Genomic DNA, 18,592 nt, shown 5'->3' with positions numbered 1-18,592 from the left:
ATTGAGAGTAAGCTAGTGATTATCATTAGATCAAGCTGTTCATATTGACATAGGCATACACAAGCATTTTTGTACATAATGGCTCTGATCACAACTTGCCAATACAGTACACTGGAAATTTTTATTTTTTAATCTGCCATCGAAGCAAGAGCTCAGTTTCTGACACCAATTGATTTTTCTTGTAAAGGTGTTGGTGTCTTTAACTTTGAGAAAGTGTATCAACTGTCCTCTACCAGTAGATGACACTGTTTAAAAGGAAAACTTGCCCCTTCTTACTTGATCTAGATTAATACGCCCCTACAAATATCGAATTAACTCTTTAATTCAATCCCACTTCTGACACCAGTGTAATGAAACCGGCAAGGAGCTCATCTCGAACCCCGAACCCGGCCCGTAGCCCAGCACGCCATGGACTGTGCCACAAGAGCATGCTCGAGTGGCAGAGTCGATATCCGCGCTCATAAACACGGGGTCGCTACAAACATGTCATGTATGTTCTATAATCAATCTACAGGTGTGACAGCTTTTCATGTGGCAGTAAAAACAAGTAAGCAGTCTTCCTCAGTGAGAATTTATTCTGGAAAGTGTAGAAAGGATGATACAACAGTGCTTTATGATCAAACTATTTCATAAAAGTTAAAGTGATCATAACACCGTAAGTCCAGATTTCTTTTCATCTTTATTTTTCAAACCAAAACAAATTGGTAACATTCAACACAAGTGCATACACTGCTGGTAGGAGATCACCTCCAATTTCACTTTGGATGGTATAGCACCGTTCTTAGCTATTTAGCAGCTTATCAGACGCATGTAGTGACCATGTTTGTTAATATGAAAAATTCAGAAGAATGAAAAGATCTCCTCATTTGGCTCTCTAGCTAGCACAAGATCTACCTCTGTGTCCTCCAAGGCATTTGATCAAATTGACATTTATTTTATAGCATTTGCCAGTATATTTCATATTACAGCTGAATGTTAAGCTTTTACAAGAATACAGAAGCAGCATCTTTTTAAAAAATTGATTGACAGATATAAACCAGCACAGCAGTAACTTTAATGCACTGGCACCTTTTTTTGATCTCAACATCACAGTAGCTGGAAAGCTATAGGTGATGGGCGGACCGGTCATATCAATGCATTGGGACAGACTTAGTAAGGCAACGTTCGCGTGACAGGCTTCTCTTATGATTGGGTTTGTAGATTCAGCCAGGGCAGTATTGATTTTGACAGAGCTCTGTCAATATCTTTATTCTGGGGCAGTGTGATTTTTAGCATTGCTGTCTGCTAGTGCATTGTATTGTCTCTTGCGTGTAGCTCAGGGTTTCTCAAACGCAGTCCTCAGGACCCCAAGGGGTGCACGTTTAGTTTTTTTTGCCCAAACACTACACAGCTGATTCAAATAATCAACTAATCATCAAGCTTAGATCATTTGAATCAGCTGTGTAGTGTTTGGGCAAAAAACTAAATGTGCTCCCGAGGACCAAGTTTGGGAAACGCTGCTGTAGCTGAACTGTTGAGTGATCACCAACATTTATACAGAGATAAATAAAACTAGAGGCTCAATTATTTCTGGACTTACAGTGACTATAGAAGAAGAGTAAGTAAAATTGAAAAACCAATTAACGGAGGAAAGTAAAATTCAAGGCAGTGCTGAAGTACTGGTTGCTAAAAAAAAAGTTACAAATATCAAAGCCAACAATAACATCTCATAGACACTGCTCATTTTGTCCAGTCAACAAAACCCCTCTTTAGTGCAGTTTCAATCATATACATATCCCTTTCCCTAAACAGTATCTCTTTATCCCGCTCCCATCTTCCCTCATTCAAGTCAGTTGTCCAGTCAGTGTTAGTCTTCTCTCTGTCTCATCCGGCTTACCACCCTCTATGCGCACCATCCCATTCCCCACACGACCACAAAGAAGAATGAAGAAAGGCTTGAACATCACAGGACACAAAAGGTGAGAAGTTCTTTCTTTAGAGGATGGCAGGAAGTGATGGGGGTATTCACAGTTACAGTCCAACGGTCCAGCTACAATCACATCTGCTGTCATAATGAACACACCAGACCATGGCCATCTGTAAAGCCAGCCAGCCAGCCAACCCATCCTTTACCCCCGGTAGGTTTGGGCCACTCCGTCACACTTCAAGCAGCTCTATTATCAGACGGTCCCTGAAAACACACACAGGACTCACATTAGTACAATACTGTTCTGATGAAAATACATTTTCCATGAATACATGTTATATATGTATTTTTTGAATAAGCACTGTTAAAAGATATAGAAGTTAGTCTCTGATTTCCTCGTAACAGCCAACTCACAAAAGACAATAGACATGATTTATTCACATATATTAGCACGCTCTCTTAATCTATAATTCAATGGCCCAGACTCCAACTCTTCTAAAAATAGCTTCTTAAAACAGACCTTTGATTGTCTGAACAAGCCACTCTGTATGAATACCCACACTCTCTCCCCCGGTTCATGTCTTTATTCTTCACACAGTAACAACTACAAACACATAACTGACATTTTTTTCTTCAACTTCAATTTTACAGTTTACAAAGCCATAAATAAATAATATCCAATATCAGAGCAATATATAGCTACTGTAAATATCAACAGTATAGTTTTTGACATTCTGTGATGACGAAGGAGCAATTATCTTCCTCATCGAGGCTGGTAGGTAAACAACTGACTTAACACATAGAAATTCCATGAAGGTATGCATATGCAGGGCAGAGACAACAATAATGCCACCGGCAAAACTAGAATTGTCCCTGTAAGCAAAATGACGTTGAAAAGATGTCAAAAATACGTATGTCCAAGACAGTGAAGTTAGGTTCAATTTAGGTTCTGAATGAAAGGTGAAAATATACATTTTTTTTTAAAGATGTAAAACAGGCTGTTGCATTGGCATTATTAGTCCTGATTCCATTGACTAATCATTTTGGCTATTTAAGCTCTGAATTATTTTTATTTAACTAGGAAAGAACAAATTCTTATTTACAATGGCGGCCTACCCTGGCCAAACCTGGACGACGCTGGGCCAATTGTGCGCCGCCCTATGGGACTCCCAATTACAGCTGAATGTGATGCAGTCTGTATACCCAACTTCATCAGGAGGAGTTATCCTGAGCATATTTGCAATGTGTTTACACAGCGGGAAATGCAGAAGTATTTTATTTTTCGCTATGATCAGCTAGTCAAATTTACGGATACAGACTTGAAACCACTGATCATGACACGTGGTGAAACTCCTGGACAGCAGCTGTGAGTAGCCAGATTATCCATTCCATATTGTCCATTTGACTTTGACCTGTCCTGTGTTAGGATACAGTTGAAGTCGGAAGATTACATACACCTTAGCCAAATACATTTAAACTCTCAGTTTTCACAATTCCTAACATTTAATCCTAGTAAAAAGTCCCTGTTTTAGGTCAGTTAGGATCACCACTTTATTTTAAGAATGTGAAATGTCAAAATAATAGTAGAGAGAATGATTTACTTCAGCTTTTATTTCTTTCATCACATTCCCAGTGGGTCAGAAGTTTACATACACTCAATTAGTATTTGGTAGCATTGCCTTTAAATTGTTTAACTTGGGTCAAACGTTTCGGGTAGCCTTCCACAAGCTTCCCATAAGTTGGTTGAGTTTTGGCCCATTCCTCCTGACAGAGCTGGTGTAACTGACTCAGGTTTGTAGGCCTCCTTGCTCGCACACGCTTTTTCAGTTCTGCCCACACATTTTCTATAGGATTGAGGTCAGGGCTTTGTGATGGCCACTCCAATACCTAGACTTTGTTGTCCTTAAACCATTTTGCCACAACTTTGGAAATATGCTTGGGATCATTGTTCATTTGGAAGACCCATTTGCGACCAAGCTTTAACTTCCTGACTGATGTCTTCAGATGTTGCTTCAACATGTCCACATAATTTTCCTTCCTCATGTAGCCATCGATTTATTTTGTGAAGTGTGCCAGTCCCTCCTACAACAAAGCACCCCCACAACATGATGCTGCCACCTCCGTGCTTCACAGTTGGGATGGTGTTCTTCGGCTTGCAAGCCTCCCTTTTTTCCCCTCCAAACATAACTATGGTCATTATGGCCAAACAGTTCTGTTTTTGTTTCATCAGACCAGAGGACATTTCTCCAAAAAGTACGATCTTTGTCCCCATGTGCAGTTGCAAACCGTAGTCTGGCTTTCTTATGGTGGTTTTGGAGCAGTGACTTCTTCCTTGCTGAGTGGCCTTTCAGATTATGTCGATATAGGACTCGTTTTACTGTGGATATAGATACTTTTGTACCGGTTTCCTCCAGCATCTTCACAAAAACCTTTGCTGTATTTATGGGATTGATTTGCACTTTTCACACCAAAGTACTTTCATCTCTAGGAGACAGAACGCGTCTCCTTCCTGAGCGGTAAGACGGCTGCGTGGTTCCATGGTGTTTGTACTTGCGTACTATTGTTTATACAGATCCATGTGGTACCTTCAGGCATTTGGAAATTTCTCCCAAGGATGAACCAGACTTGTGGAGGTCCACACTTTTTTTTCTGAAGTCTTGGCTGATTTATTTTGATTTTCCAATGATGTCAAGCAAAGAGACACTGAGTTTGAAGGTAGGCCTTGAAATACATCCACATGTACACCTCCAATTCATTCAAATTATGTCAATTAGCCTATCAGATGCTTCTAAAGCCATGATATAATTTTCTGGAATTTTCCAAGCTGTTTAAAGGCACAGTCAACTTAGTGTATCTAAACTTCTGACCCACTGGAATTGTGATACAGTGAATTATAAGTGAAATAATCTGTCTGTCAACTATTGTTGGAAAAATTACTTGTGTCATGCACAAAGTAGATATCCGAACAGACTTGGCAAAACTATAGTATGTTAACAAGAAATTTGTGGAGTGGTTGAAAAACGAGTTTTAATGACTCCAACATAAGTGTATGTAAACTTCAGACTTCAACTGTATATTGTTTCTTAACATATCAGCACATTTTGTATTTGATTGGGTGCCATTTAGATTAGGCTATTATCACAGGGTGGCATCAGCGCTCACCTAAAAAGCCCATATGCCACTGGTTGAGAGAAATAGTTATTGTTTTTGGGCAGAAATATACGAGGTTTGGCCTCCCAGTGGTCCAAGGCACTGCATTGCAGTGCTAGAGGCGTCACTACAGACCCCGGTTCAATCCCACGGTGTGTCACAGCCGGCCGCGACCGAGAGACCCATGAGGCCGTCAGACATTGGCCGTCTGGGTTTGGGGAGGATTTGGCCAGCCCAGGATATCCTTGTCCCATTGCACTCTAGCGAGTCCTTGTGGCGGGCCGGGTGCAGTGCACACTGACTTTGGTCGCCAGTTGTACAGTGTTTCCTCCGACACATTGGTGCGGCTGGCTTCTGGGTTAAGTGAGCATTGTGTCAAGAAGCAGTGTGGCTTGGCAGGGTCGTGTTTCAGAGGACGCATTGCTCTCGAACCTTCGCCTCGCACGAGTCCGTAGGGGAGTTGCAGAGATGGGACAAGACTGTAGCTACGAATTGGATATCATGACGAAGGGGTACGTGTTTTTTTTTATTTCTATTTTTTTAAACATCAAAATAATTATGTGAGGTTTTATGTGTTGTTGGAGGTGCGACTTGACCAGTTTAGCTCAAATGCCGCCCTCTTCAATCTGCCTCAATAGGCGGCGGCCTAATCCTGCCCAATGAGCGGTCCGGCCTTGAGTATATGAGGTGATCACAGATTCAGTACTTTTCATTAGACAACGGTAACTGATAGAACTCACCTGGGCTCTGTCTGCTGCTCACCAAAGGCCTGGCTGGTAACTGGCTGCTGGTGGTCATCCTCCCTCTCTGCCCAGTGACCATGTAGTCCTTCGGCATTCCCTGTATCCACAGCTCTTTCTCTCTCCCCAGTCTCCTCTGGCCCTGCTGGACTCAACAGCGGCCTCTGTGTGTCTGCACCCCACCAGAATCCCCGCTGCCCTGAGCTCAGCCCCTCAGGTCCTCCATCAAGCTGCTTGTTCACCTCCTGCTCCACCAGTTTCCTATGAACCTCCTGAGGGTTGATCAGTGCCCCTGCGTTGTAGTCTCTGGGGCCTTTTCCTTCCTCCCCCTCTGCTGGTAGGCACTGGTAGCCCTCCAGCCATTTCAGCTGGCTGTTCTTGTGAATATAGCGGCTGTCACTGAACCAGCGGACCACCTCTGGCTTGGGCAGACCCGTCATGATACTCAGCTCCTCAGACTGCTGGCTGCTGGGCCAGCGTGTGCTGGTGAATGCCTGTCTCAGAAGGTGCACCTGCCTGGGTGTTTTCTTGCCCCAGGGGGCAGAGAAGGACGGTTGTGACAGGTCTGAGATGTGCGTCTCAGACTTGAGCTCTGGAGGGAAGGCCTCTGAACCAGGTTTTGAAGCTGGATCGCTCACCATGGACCTCTGCAGGTTGATCTTTATGGGGTCAACTTTTAGTTCAGGGCAGGTCCTGTCATCCCCAAAATAGTCTTCCTCCTTGATAAGCTGCCGCAGGACTGACATAGCTTTCATAGGAACCTCCTTCGTGCATTTTCCATCCTCTACAATAGATATGCCGCTGCCGCTGCTTTTGGCAATGACACTGGTGCTGGTGTTTTCGTTTTGGGCTTTGCTGGCATGGTTCAGGTTGTTGACATTATCATTATTGCTAGTGCTGGAGTAGCCACTACTCATACTGCCGTTGTTGGACTTGTGGATATTGTTGTCGTTACGGTCATCATCACCCATTGTTGATGGGTAATGATCCTGATTAGCTGTGTTGCCGTTGCTATGGATGTTATAGGCGATAACGTTAGATTTGCCGGTATTACTCATGACCACTTTACTTTTGTTGCTGCTGCTAAAGCCTTCCAGGACGGATGGTATGCTATAATGTCTGCTGCTTTGATTGTTTGGTTTGTCAGGGCTGTCAGTGAGACAGTCATCATTATTGCTAATGTTGGAGGTGCAACTGATGATGCTGATTGGTTTCCTAGTGCCATGGTCCCCGGCGTCAGTACTAATGGAGGAGTAACTACTGATGCTGCTGCTGCTACTGCAACTACTACTGCTACTGCTGCTTCTGCTGATGGTGCTAATGACACAACCATTGTTTCCCGCCAATCCCAACCTTTGCGCAACACTCTTGTCAGACTCCAGGCTGGGCACAGTAGTGGGGATAGTGTTCCTGGCTACTACCTGCGTTGTTCCGCTGACCACTGTCTGATATTTCGGGGGGATCATGGTTGGGGCGACATAAGAGACCCTAGTGGTGACCGGGTGACCAGAGGCTGAAATGCTAGCCGAAGTGGCTATGACTCCAGCATGCCTGCTCACTACACTACCATGGGACACCCTGGCAGCCTGGTGGCTGGGGCCCACTGGAGCAGGCTGGGCATGGACAGTGTGTTGGTTTACAACATGATTGTTGTGCCGTTGCTTAGGGGGCTGTTTTGGGGGTGCTGTTCCTTGAAAGACAGTGCTGAACATCTTTCTCCTGGCCTCCTCTATCTCCTCGGGGGACCAGCTGATGCCCTGTTTGAGTCTATGGGCGGTAAACCAGAGTTTGATCAGCTCCTCTGGCCAATCAGAGACCACGGTCAGGTAGCAAAGCTCAGCTTTGGTCGGGTAGGGGAACTTTCCAAAGGAAGTCTTGAGAAAACTGCTGGTGTCCATGGCAGCATCATAGGTGGGGATGCTGCTCAGGGGAATCATCACCTTTGGGAGGTTTTTGATGGAATTGGAGGATGAGGAGGAGAATGAGAAAGTGGGAGGGCTGTGCTGGTGATAGGCTTGATTGGGCACCGTTGTCGTTATCACATGAGTGTGAGGTTTCCTCAACATAGCAGGGCCACTGGTCCCACTGAGAGACCCATTCTGTAGTTTAGGCACATTCGTCAACATAGTGGGGTCTGTCTGCTTCATCTCCTTCCCAGTGTCTATCCTCTGCACCTCTACTGTGTGGGAGACTACAATCTTCTTGTGCTGTCCCTTGGCCTTCATCATTCTCACTATAGGAGTTTTAGTGAAGGAGATTGCAGGATCGTTAGAGTCCACCCCATTTGTTGTGAACAGGCTCTGCTCCACGATAGTCGCCCCATCGCTCTTCCTGACATGCAGGGACACGGTGACAGAGCCCCCCGACACCCCAGGGTGGGCTTTAGAGTTGTGCAGGGCTAGGGCCTCAAACCTGACCACTGACACACCACAGATCAGGCAGTAGAAACTGGGCTGGGCCCTGAAGTCTACGTGGCAGCTGTGCAGGTGGTCCAAAAAGTAGTTCAGATCTCTGGACTCAAAGTGGCAAGGTGGGCAGCTGTATGTGCCCCCTTTCTGCCATCTGTCACCCCCTTCAGGTCTAAAGGAATCCTGGAAGAAATGGCGTCCGTCTTTTCCAGATATGCTGAGGATACTGTCCTCTGGGATTGTGGGTAGGAGCTCAGGGAGGCAGCCAAGTATGATCTCCTCACGCATGTGTTTGTTTTTGGATGGGATCATGCATGGCACTGTTGACTTCCTCTTGCTGGCCATTGTATTGTAGTGGTGTGTAGATGATGGGTGACTGACTGATTGTCCTGTATGGTAACGGAGGGCGAGTGGTATGTGGAGAGGACTGATGGGGTTTAAATGTCATGGACCAGCCGCGATGACATTACAGTGTTGCTTCATGTTTGTCCTCAGCTTCTGGGACTCCTCTCACATGACAACAGGCTGTTTTGGCAGCTCACTGGAAACCTATGGGAGAGAAAACAGAAAAAGATGCGATAAGTTAAATCATTCCTAATAAGAATGCATCCACACACAATCAGGGAAACTCCCAGTCATTTTTACATTGTCATGTGCCTCACTCTTCTGCCAACCTTGGATAAGAGCCAGTCTACATTATACAGGCAATAATGTTCCAACCCTTTACATTGGGGTGTACACAACTTTTGGGAGCCATCTGGTGACATCAGTGCTCCCCGATGTGCTCTCAACAATGATTTTAATGACACATGCAACGTTACATTATGTTGAGCAATCAAATTGACAGATTGCATCAAAGGGCCTCCAACTATTTGTCACCCTTTATTTAGGATGACGTACGCTATTCGTTTTGGTAAACACGCACATCCATGAATACACACACACACACACACACATCCACTCTCTGTAAATATACCCCCTTCGTACTCTAACACACTCACACATGGAGGTTCCTCACAATTGCTTCAAATTTCACATATGCATGCACGCACACACTCGGACACACCAGCGTTTCCCTTATATTCATTTAGCTGCTAAATCGTTGCCATCACTCCAAAATATATGATACAAAAATATATATATATAATTTGGAAAATAATTTCCGGGATGGTAAAAATGTTTTCAGTGTAAACCAGATATAAAGCATGTAGAAAAGATAGTGGAACTATATATTTTTAAACAAGATCATCTTTGAGAACCAACAATCATCAAAATAAAAACTAGACAGAGAATCTAAAACTGTTATGTTTGAGTCACTCAGATAGCATAAGAACACGGCATTAGCCATTAGCCATGACAATTGCAGGACACTAGCTTTAAAACAGATTTTTTTTTCTCTCAACCTCATGACAAAATGTGTAGATTTGCATGACACTAAGGCAAAATGTGTAGGGTTGAAGAAAATTAGCTTTAGGACAGCAAAATGATGACTCTGCGGCCAAGAGGACGGTTTAAGACTGCACCATTAGCCACGCCCACTCCCCCCAACGCTAACTTTGACGCCGATGCTGAAAATAATCCTTAACTCAGTTTGAAGCCTTTTCAGGACAAAGGTCAACTCAGGTCAGTGTTTTCTGCGTATTCTGTTTTTACAGTTATGTAGCTAAATATATAGATAACAACATTCTTAGTACAACAACGTAGAATATGAAGCGAGGACACAATCTGCTTCAATTCCACACTGCCCTCTCATTAAATACAACCCTCATATTCTCTCTCTCCCTCCGCCTCTCTTGCTGTGAATTGAAAAACTGCTCTTGATCTTATATAGTTCTCACAGAGATGTCATGATGCTTCGGCAGATAGCTGAGATTTGTCTCTCTTTGGCAGATGTTCATCATCTTCATCATCAGTCCACATCTCAGTGTCTACCTCAGTACTTAAAACTATTTATTACAAGGTGTGTCAATATAGCACGCCGAATGAGCACACTATTACATTCTTGAAATATCTATAGCCAAATTCTTAAGAGTCAGGTCATTATTCTCTTGAACGTGGACATACTCCTGAAAACCCTGTACGTCTTCAGCCAGTCAGACTGAGTGAAGTTATGTGTATGCATTCACCATGGCCTGCTGGTTGATAAATAAAAGATGAACCTGTTCCGGAATTTAAAATCCCAAATGACTACCCACAGTACATGCTGATCCCGGAAGGGCCGCGATGTCCTTTTTGTAACTGCCTCTTTTATTTCTAATGACGGCTCCCTTCCGACAAAAAAAAAAAAAAAAACTAGGTCACCAGCATCTTATGTATTAATCCCGGTTCGCTGCATCCAGACGTGGGCATTTGCTGTATGTTTAGCTGGCGGGGAGGTCATGATACTTTCTGACGGCACACAGTTAACCCCTGATGAGGACAGTGGGGTTTAGCGAGTGCATTCCATTGAGACGTTGGCTACAGCTCTCATGCCAGCGAGTCTGATCTTCTCATGCTCAACGAATAACATGTGAAGGTATGGTTTTAGTACTGTGTGGACAGGGGAAAGGCAGTGGACTTACTAGTTAGTTCCCAGTTACAGTACATTCGGAAGGTATTCAAACCACTTGACTTTTACCACATTTTGTTACCTTGGTCTTATTTTAAAAAATGGATTCAATTAAATGTTTTCCCTCATCAATCTACACACAATACCACATAATGACAAAGTGAAAACAGGTTTTTAGATTTTTTTTTTGCACATTTATTAAAAACAGAAATACCTTATACCTCAAAATTGAGCTCAGGTTCATCCTGTTCTCATTGATCATCCTTGTGATGTTTCTACAACTTGATTTGAGTCCACCTGTGGTAAATTCAATTGATAGGACTTGAGGTCCCACAGTTGACAGTGCATGTCAGAGCAGAATCCAAGCCATGAGGTCAAAGAAATTGTCTGTAGAGCTCTGAGACAGGATTGTGTCGAAGCACAGATTTGGGGAAGGGTACCAAAACATTTCTTCAGCATTGAAGGTCCCCAAGAACAAGTTGAGTCAAAGCAGTAAAAGGCACATGACAGCCCGCTTGGAGTTTGCCAAAAGGCACCTAAAGGACTCTCAGACCATGAGAAACAAGATTCAACTCTTTGGTCTGAATGCCAAGCGTCACGTCTGGAGGAAATCTGGCACTATCCCTACGGTGAAGCATGGTGGTGGCAGCATCATGCCGTGGGGATGTTTTTCAGCGACAGGGACTGGGAGACTAGTCAGGAGTGAAGGAAAGATGAACGGTGCAAAGTACAGAGAGACCCTTGATGAAAACCTGCTCAGGACCTCAGACTGGGGCGAAGGTCCAGCTTCCAGCAGGACAACGACCCTAAGCACACAGCAAAGACAATGCAGGAGTGGCTTCGGGACAAGTCTTTGAGTGGCCCAGCCAGAGCCCGATTGAACATCTCTGGGGAGACCTGAAAGTAGCTGTGCAGCGGCGCTCTGCATCCAACCTGACAGCGCTTGAGAGGATCTGCAGAGAAGAATGGGGAAAAACTCCCAAAATACAGGTGTGTCAAGCTTGTAGCGTCATACCCAAGAAGAATCAAGGCTGTAATCTCTGTCAACGGTGCTTCAACAAAGTACTGAGTAAAGGGTCTAAATACTTATGTAAATGTTATATTACATTTTATTTTATTTGCAAAAATGTCTAAACCTGTTTTTGCTTTGTCATTATGGGTTACTGTGTGTAGATTAATGATAAGATGTTTTATTTAATCCGTTTTAGAATAAGGCTGTAACGTAACAAAATGCGGAAAAAGTCAAGAGGTCTGAATACTTTCCGAAGGCACCAGGAGGTGATGCAGTTAATTGTAATGTATAACTATAATCATTACTGCCTCATCCTAACTGATAGTTTTTCACAAATGTGGCTCAAATTGTGTTTCCTGGTCTCAGAGCTCCCCAATCACATGTTGAAATACTAATGCATCAAGGAGATGTGCATGTAAAAAAATTAAAAAATCGGTCTTCATCACAATGATACAAAGGCCATGCCATTTAAAAAATACCATGTGATGGAAAATGTCATCTGAGCACTAATAGGTTGAAGTTATTTGTGTCCCGCGTACTGCGCTGAGATATAGCACAGTGTCGTAGCCCTGGTACCTCTCCCCCTAAAACATCCAATTCCATGCATGACAAACCCAAGACAGGCACAAAGTTGAGCAAGGGTACATGAAGAACCAGGTCACCATTCAAAAGAATGGGGTGCATTATCTCACGAGCGAGATGTGCGATCAGACAAGACTAGGGCTTCTCAGACAGGGAGCCATTGAATGGTGCACTCTGAAAAGAGGGGCCTCGTGTTTCATCGCTAAAGTAGACGACTCAGACGGGAACTGTCTCCCGGTGTGTCGTATGTCCCGATACTGGCACTGGCTCTATGGCTGAGATGAAAAGAGTTTAATCTCCATAGACCTGGAGAGTACTGATCTGAACTGAGGCAAAGTAACAGAGCTTTCAGACAAGCTCTCAGAACACCCCCGCTCACTCTTCATAAGCAAAGTCCTCATGTTACCTTGTGTGCTCAACTCAGTCGAAATTATTTCATTTCAAGTAACTATTTAATATTTGGTTTATAAGAATAAAACACTTATTTAAAAAAAAAGGTGGTTTCATAGCTGAAGGGGTATGAAGTGGTACATCTGCAATAAAATAGCCCACAGGCACACGTAAATTGTAGGGTCACCAACAGTTGATATTTGCAAACAGTCACATGACTGAGGAGTAAAGAGGACAGAGAAAAAGGAATGACATAGGGAGAGCAGACCCAGACAGACAGCTGGAGTAAGAGGAGGACATGGGTGAAGATGACAGAGAAAAAGGAATGACATAGGGAGAGCAGACCCAGACAGACAGCTGGAGTAAGAGGAGGACATGGGTGAAGATGACTGGAAAAAGGAATGACATAGGGAGAGCAGACCCAGACAGACAGCTGGAGTAAGAGGAGGACATGGGTGAAGATGACAGAGAAAAAGGAATGACATAGGGAGAGCAGACCCAGACAGACAGCTGGAGTAAGAGGAGGACATGGGTGAAGATGACAGAGAAAAAGGAATGACATAGGGAGAGCAGACCCAGACAGACAGCTGGAGTAAGAGGAGGACATGGGTGAAGATGACAGAGAAAAAGGAATGACATAGGGAGAGCAGACCCAGACAGACAGCTGGAGTAAGAGGAGGACATGGGTGAAGATGACAGAGAAAAAGGAATGACATAGGGAGAGCAGACCCAGACAGACAGCTGGAGTAAGAGGAGGACATGGGTGAAGATGACAGAGAAAGCAATGAAGTACACATCCACATCGTTTTACACCAAAGCTTTCAGAAATATTTATCTTTTAACTCAACTGCCAGTAAACAGTTGGTGATGCTGCAGTCACACAAGGGCTGAGGAGATCTTGGCTGTTTTATGACAACATTTGTTTTTCCATATATTAGCGTGTCAGTGATCCACAGCCGTCTTGAATGCCTGCTTAGCTGGTATTGAGTTGAAGATCAACAGAAACAGCTCCTGGCATAAGTGGGTGTGGGACAGACAGAACAACTCCTGACAGACACATCTAAACGACAGGAAAAATATGTTTATGAGTACGTCTTCCGCCAAATGTCCATTAAATAGATTCAAGTCATGTGAGTGGGTTAGCTGGAAACCCAAATATAAGTCAGAGACGGATAGCAATTACTGCCCTGAACAGGGAAGACGTTGAGAACAATGCCGCCTCATTTATAAGAGAAACGTGATCCAGCGCTGGGAGCCTTATTCAGAAGACTGACCGTCGGCTTGTCATTGTTCCATTTCCTGCATGTCTGGATGTCTCCTGTGTCTATCATGCTTTCTGTGTCTGTTATTGACTGAATGGCTGGAATTTAGTGGGCACATAATAATTTAAGTGTATAGCTATGTAATGGATTAGTGATTGCATTCATAAAATCCACATTTACTGTCATGAAAAACACACCTGTAGCCAAGGATGTGAGTGGTTAACCTAGTGTTAATATAGTGGGATTTGTCTTCAGTATGTTCCCAATTGTATGCCCGTAAATTCCGTATCGGAGTGTGTCTTCAGGGGTGTGTGTGTGTGTGTGTGTTATGTATTTCTACGTGTACCAGTATATGTGTGTGTGTGAACGTATGAATGCCTGCTGAGACGCAGGTGTTGTCAGACGTCAACCCCCCCCCCACATCCGTGACTGCAGCCGGTCCGCTGAGAGACCAGTCCGCGATGCCACTCATGTGTTAACATTGTCATGGCAACCCCTCTCTTCTCCTTGCCCACCACACCCCACACAGAGGTGTCAATCGTCTACACCCACCACGCAACCAGACAGACGTGTGCACACACACACACACACAAAATAACCTTATATGGGAGGAAAAGGACAATGTTAATCCTCCTGCAGTGCCATCTCTGAAAATGCCAGCCTTGGCTTAGCTGTTCCGGACTATTGGGGTGGGGTCAGTTGTAAAGACACCTTCCCACATGACAATACCTGCTCAACTACACAGTCCACCCTACTGATTAAGTGTTTGTGGCACCATCTAATAAAAAACAAATGAGGTCTACATACATTAGGTCTAATGCCAAAGCATCTCTTGTTCTGTTCAAATAGATTTCCATGTCCTCCATCGCAATCTTATATTTTTCACCAGAGCCTTCCTCAACGGCCTGGGTGAATGACGGACTAAATTTGTGTGAAGAAATCCTGAGTCACGGGAGCCTATTTCTGCGTTTTTGATGAATAACTCCTTCAGTTCTGTATCTGGGACTCCAGGCCATTGATTTGGCAACTTAAAAAGAAAAAGGAAGAAAAATGGCGGCGTATTGCGCATTGTACTGTCCAACCTAAAATGGCTGACATCACAGCCTCTTGTAACTGCCAGAGTTTGGCAAATGCCAGCTCCTGCTGACCAAACCTTTCTTGCACGAGACAGAGAAAGTGGCAGGGGCTCTCTCCTCTCTAGCCCCTAGTTTTTGTGCAGATAAGTTTATTTTGGTTGGAACAGAGCAAACATGCTGTCTCAAGGAGGCTTTCGATCGCATTGTACCTCGATACTCCTAAGAAAAAAGCGATACCATACGATGAAAAGGAGAGAATAAGAGTGAACCCATACAGAGTGGTGTAGACTTTCAGACTAACAAAACAAAGCTCTCTAAGTAGTATGCTTATGGGACTGTTTTTGTGAGGAGGGGGAAGTATGCTGTTATCATGAATATGGTTGTTTGTACAGAACTGCTGGGAAATAGATCTGGTTGGCATTAGATAGCTGATTTTCCTCTCTGAACTTGAGGAATGTTATACACTCGATGTCAGCTAAAACTGCAAATCATGACCATATGACCTGCTTGAGTGTGCTCTGGCAATGGCTACACAGCACAGTGAAACCTAGGGCACAGAAATGAAAATATTGTTTGACTGGTGTCGATAGACATCAGAACATATAATCCGCAAAGCGGTATATTTGTACAGTAACTAAGGAGTGTCATCCGAGGACGTTTCTTTTTTAGAGTGGGGTGGGCACTCTCGGTCCATTACGCTGTGTCTGTGTATACAAACACTCTCTGTTATGGCCATAGCCAAAACTGTGAGCCATCCCTAATTGCAGGGAATAAGGATAAAAGGCAATATGCCTGGCCTCATTAGAACAGTTCCGAGAAGGAGCGATGGAAGAACGTTCCCAGGGATCCACAATGGGAATTGACATTCCCCCAGTGTAACCTCCTAGAAGAGTGCAACCCTCTACACATACACACTCACTGGACCAGGCTGAATCTAGCCAGGCTGTGGGAGCTAGCGTGTCTAGCTTTGTATTAGTCAGTAATGAGAGACGTCTGCCAAGCATTGGAGCAAGGGAATAATCCTATTTAACATATGTCATGCATCTATGAATTTTGAGGGGGCGCTAATGGTAAAATTAGGTGTCTGCATATTTATTCTAATTGAATAACCTTACATTATATTTGATATACCTTGGTAGCATGACATGCTTCTTCCGTTCCAATTGGTATGATGCCTCTGACTCATTGCATGTGCATGAATCACTCACACATTTCCCTGATTACAGGGTTGAATATTTAACCGACAGTTACCGGATGAATATTTTCTGCTGCTCATTCAAGAGGTAGGATACCATCGTATTGTCCTATATAATGTGTATGAACATCAGAAACACACAGAGCAGTGGATAAGGTAATATTAGTCAGCACTGGGATCCATGCTGAATGCCTGCTGTGTCACAGGCATGTTGGACAGCTAACAGAAAACGCATTGATTATACAGGGTCACCTCATTGGCTAGACACCTAAAGAAATGTGGGTGTCCTGTCTGTTTTAGAGATGGGAGTCATGAGGAAGACTTTACAGCTTGCAATATTCTGACAGTTTGACACACATGAAGAAAGGCAGATCAAAAGATGACAGCTCCCAAAATGCAGTTGATTGCTGAGCTATCAGCAAAACAGTATCGAGGACTGAGGGAAATGAAATTAAAACAATTGTGCAATACATAAAACCAATAATGTGTTCAATGAAACATTGAAACATTACTTAAGAGTTGAAAGGAACGATTAATGTCGCCATAAAATTCATAGATTAAAAAGGAATACATATTTTTGCAGAAGATCCAGCTGGACGTCTGGGTTGTCCAAGTTATGCTACCAGTCATCAAATCCAATAAGATTATGTATTCGTCACATAAAAAGTCCTTAAAACTTAAATGCGGGAATAGTCAACACTGACTCACTCAAAAAAGAAGAGGGAACTATTCAGCGTTGTGCAATAAATTCATCAGAAACGTCACATTGTAACGTGCGAGAGAGGGCAAGTAAACGTTGTAGGCTACATTCTTGAAACTAACAAACTGGCAAGTTAACTCGTTCACTCCAGTAGCCTGTTGGGAAACATTGGCTCTCTTCTTTACTTGCGACAATCTTCAGCTCATTCTGTAGAATTAAACATATTCCCCAAAATCCTAACTCGACACCCCCCACCTACTGTCGCCATTTTATATATTTGCGACTTCATATAAACTGCCTAGACTAGACTACAGCGCCAGATAAAATTCTATAGCCAAAATTGGAGTAAACAATCTGGAATTATAACTCTAATAATACGAGTTATTCTATTGTACAAGGGAAAGTGCCATTACCTTGATAGTTGGTCCGGAGTAAAATGGAATCCGACATTAATATAGAAATGAATTATATTAGATTAGCTCCGTTCGTTGCGCTTTGAGAGGAGGGGGTGGGTCCTCGCCTCAGATGAACCCGGTGAACTGGCGTGAACCCGTCAGTCTGTGAACACAGCAAGGTAGGCTACATTACCTCTCCTCGCACACTGTATGGACAGAAAACAACTATGGTCGGCGGCTGGACGACGCAGACAAAAATTATACGTAGTGTAGCCTATTTCCTATGAACACGTGATTCAAAGCGTCACCCAAAATCCTAAACCCTTTCATCTAAATGTTGGAGAGGGGCGGGGGTCGGACGGTGAATGTATACGCGAGAGATGCGCTCTGAACAAAGCAAAAGTATTGGAAACGAACAACGATCGGTCAGTTTTGAACAGTAGCCTACTGAAAATGTAAGAGTGTATTTGAGCATTTGCCAAATGTGTAGCTTAATAATTTTGACATAATTTCCAATCAGAAAATGTCTTACCTGCCACGTAAGCCTAATAACAACAGTCATAGCCTAATGAATATACATAAGAATTAGGTCACACCGTTTTGCCAATGTAACCCGTGTTAAGGTGTCTGTCTAACCATATAGGTATTTTGGAGAGTGGTTCATACAAGGGGAAAGTATTGAATAATTATTATACTTCAATGAATGAGACATTAGGCCTGAATATCAACAAGGCCAATTCAGCCTAATGAAAAGCGCGCGTAAAGGGGTAAACAGCTCATTTCACAAATGTGTCGCGAAGATGCGCCATATCCTATTTCTATTTGCATTTTCCAGTTATACCGACTATAGGTTCACAGAGCGACAATAAACGAACTTTACCAGTCCGTTAAATAAGGTACCTATATAACAAGGACCAGGCTCTTATAGTCTTTGGTTATACTAGTGCGTAAAAAAGAAAGCACATTATGTGGCAATATGGGGACATTGCGTCCATCATTTGCATTTCGAGGTGATTGCCAAAACCACTGTTTCACATTTTGATTTCAATTCAGGAATACATAGACCTTGTCAATCACTTTAAAACATAAATGCTGGGTGTTATTTTAAATATTAAGAATCAATGTCATGATAAGTAAGCCAATTAGACTTGTTCTTGTAGTTTTATCATCATATAGCGTAGCCTGGCCTAGTGTCACTCATAGGCCACTTGTGTGTGTAAAAAAAGAA

General features: G+C 43.4%; 1 protein-coding gene across 1 annotated transcript; it reads right to left on the bottom strand.

Moving 5' to 3' along the window:
- Positions 1-557: 557 nt before the first annotated feature.
- On the bottom strand, positions 558-17,614 carry LOC115137526 (zinc fingers and homeoboxes protein 3-like). The gene is made up of 3 exons (XM_029673853.2): positions 17,383-17,614; positions 5,797-8,753; positions 558-2,170 (listed from the first exon to the last, which is right to left on the bottom strand). Exons 2-3 carry the CDS (start codon positions 8,547-8,549, stop codon positions 2,137-2,139), a joined length of 2,787 nt encoding a protein of 928 aa, XP_029529713.1. The 5' UTR covers positions 8,550-8,753; positions 17,383-17,614; the 3' UTR covers positions 558-2,136.
- Between the last annotated feature and the right edge of the window lie 978 nt (positions 17,615-18,592).

This window comes from Oncorhynchus nerka, linkage group LG2, assembly GCF_034236695.1.
Source record: "Oncorhynchus nerka isolate Pitt River linkage group LG2, Oner_Uvic_2.0, whole genome shotgun sequence".
Classification (NCBI taxonomy): domain Eukaryota; kingdom Metazoa; phylum Chordata; class Actinopteri; order Salmoniformes; family Salmonidae; genus Oncorhynchus; species Oncorhynchus nerka.
Note: the sequence above shows the minus strand (reverse complement) of the source record. Positions and strands in the feature narration are given on the sequence as shown.

Bases quoted from the DNA above. Each gene is read 5' to 3' on its own strand.
- LOC115137526 (XM_029673853.2), bottom strand. From the start codon at position 8,549: ATGGCCAGCAAGAGGAAGTCAACAGTGCCATGCATGATCCCATCCAAA. The intron at 2,171-5,796 runs GTGAGTTCTATC...GTGTGTTTTCAG, and splicing joins GAGCAGCAGACAGAGCCCAG to GGACCGTCTGATAATAGAGC.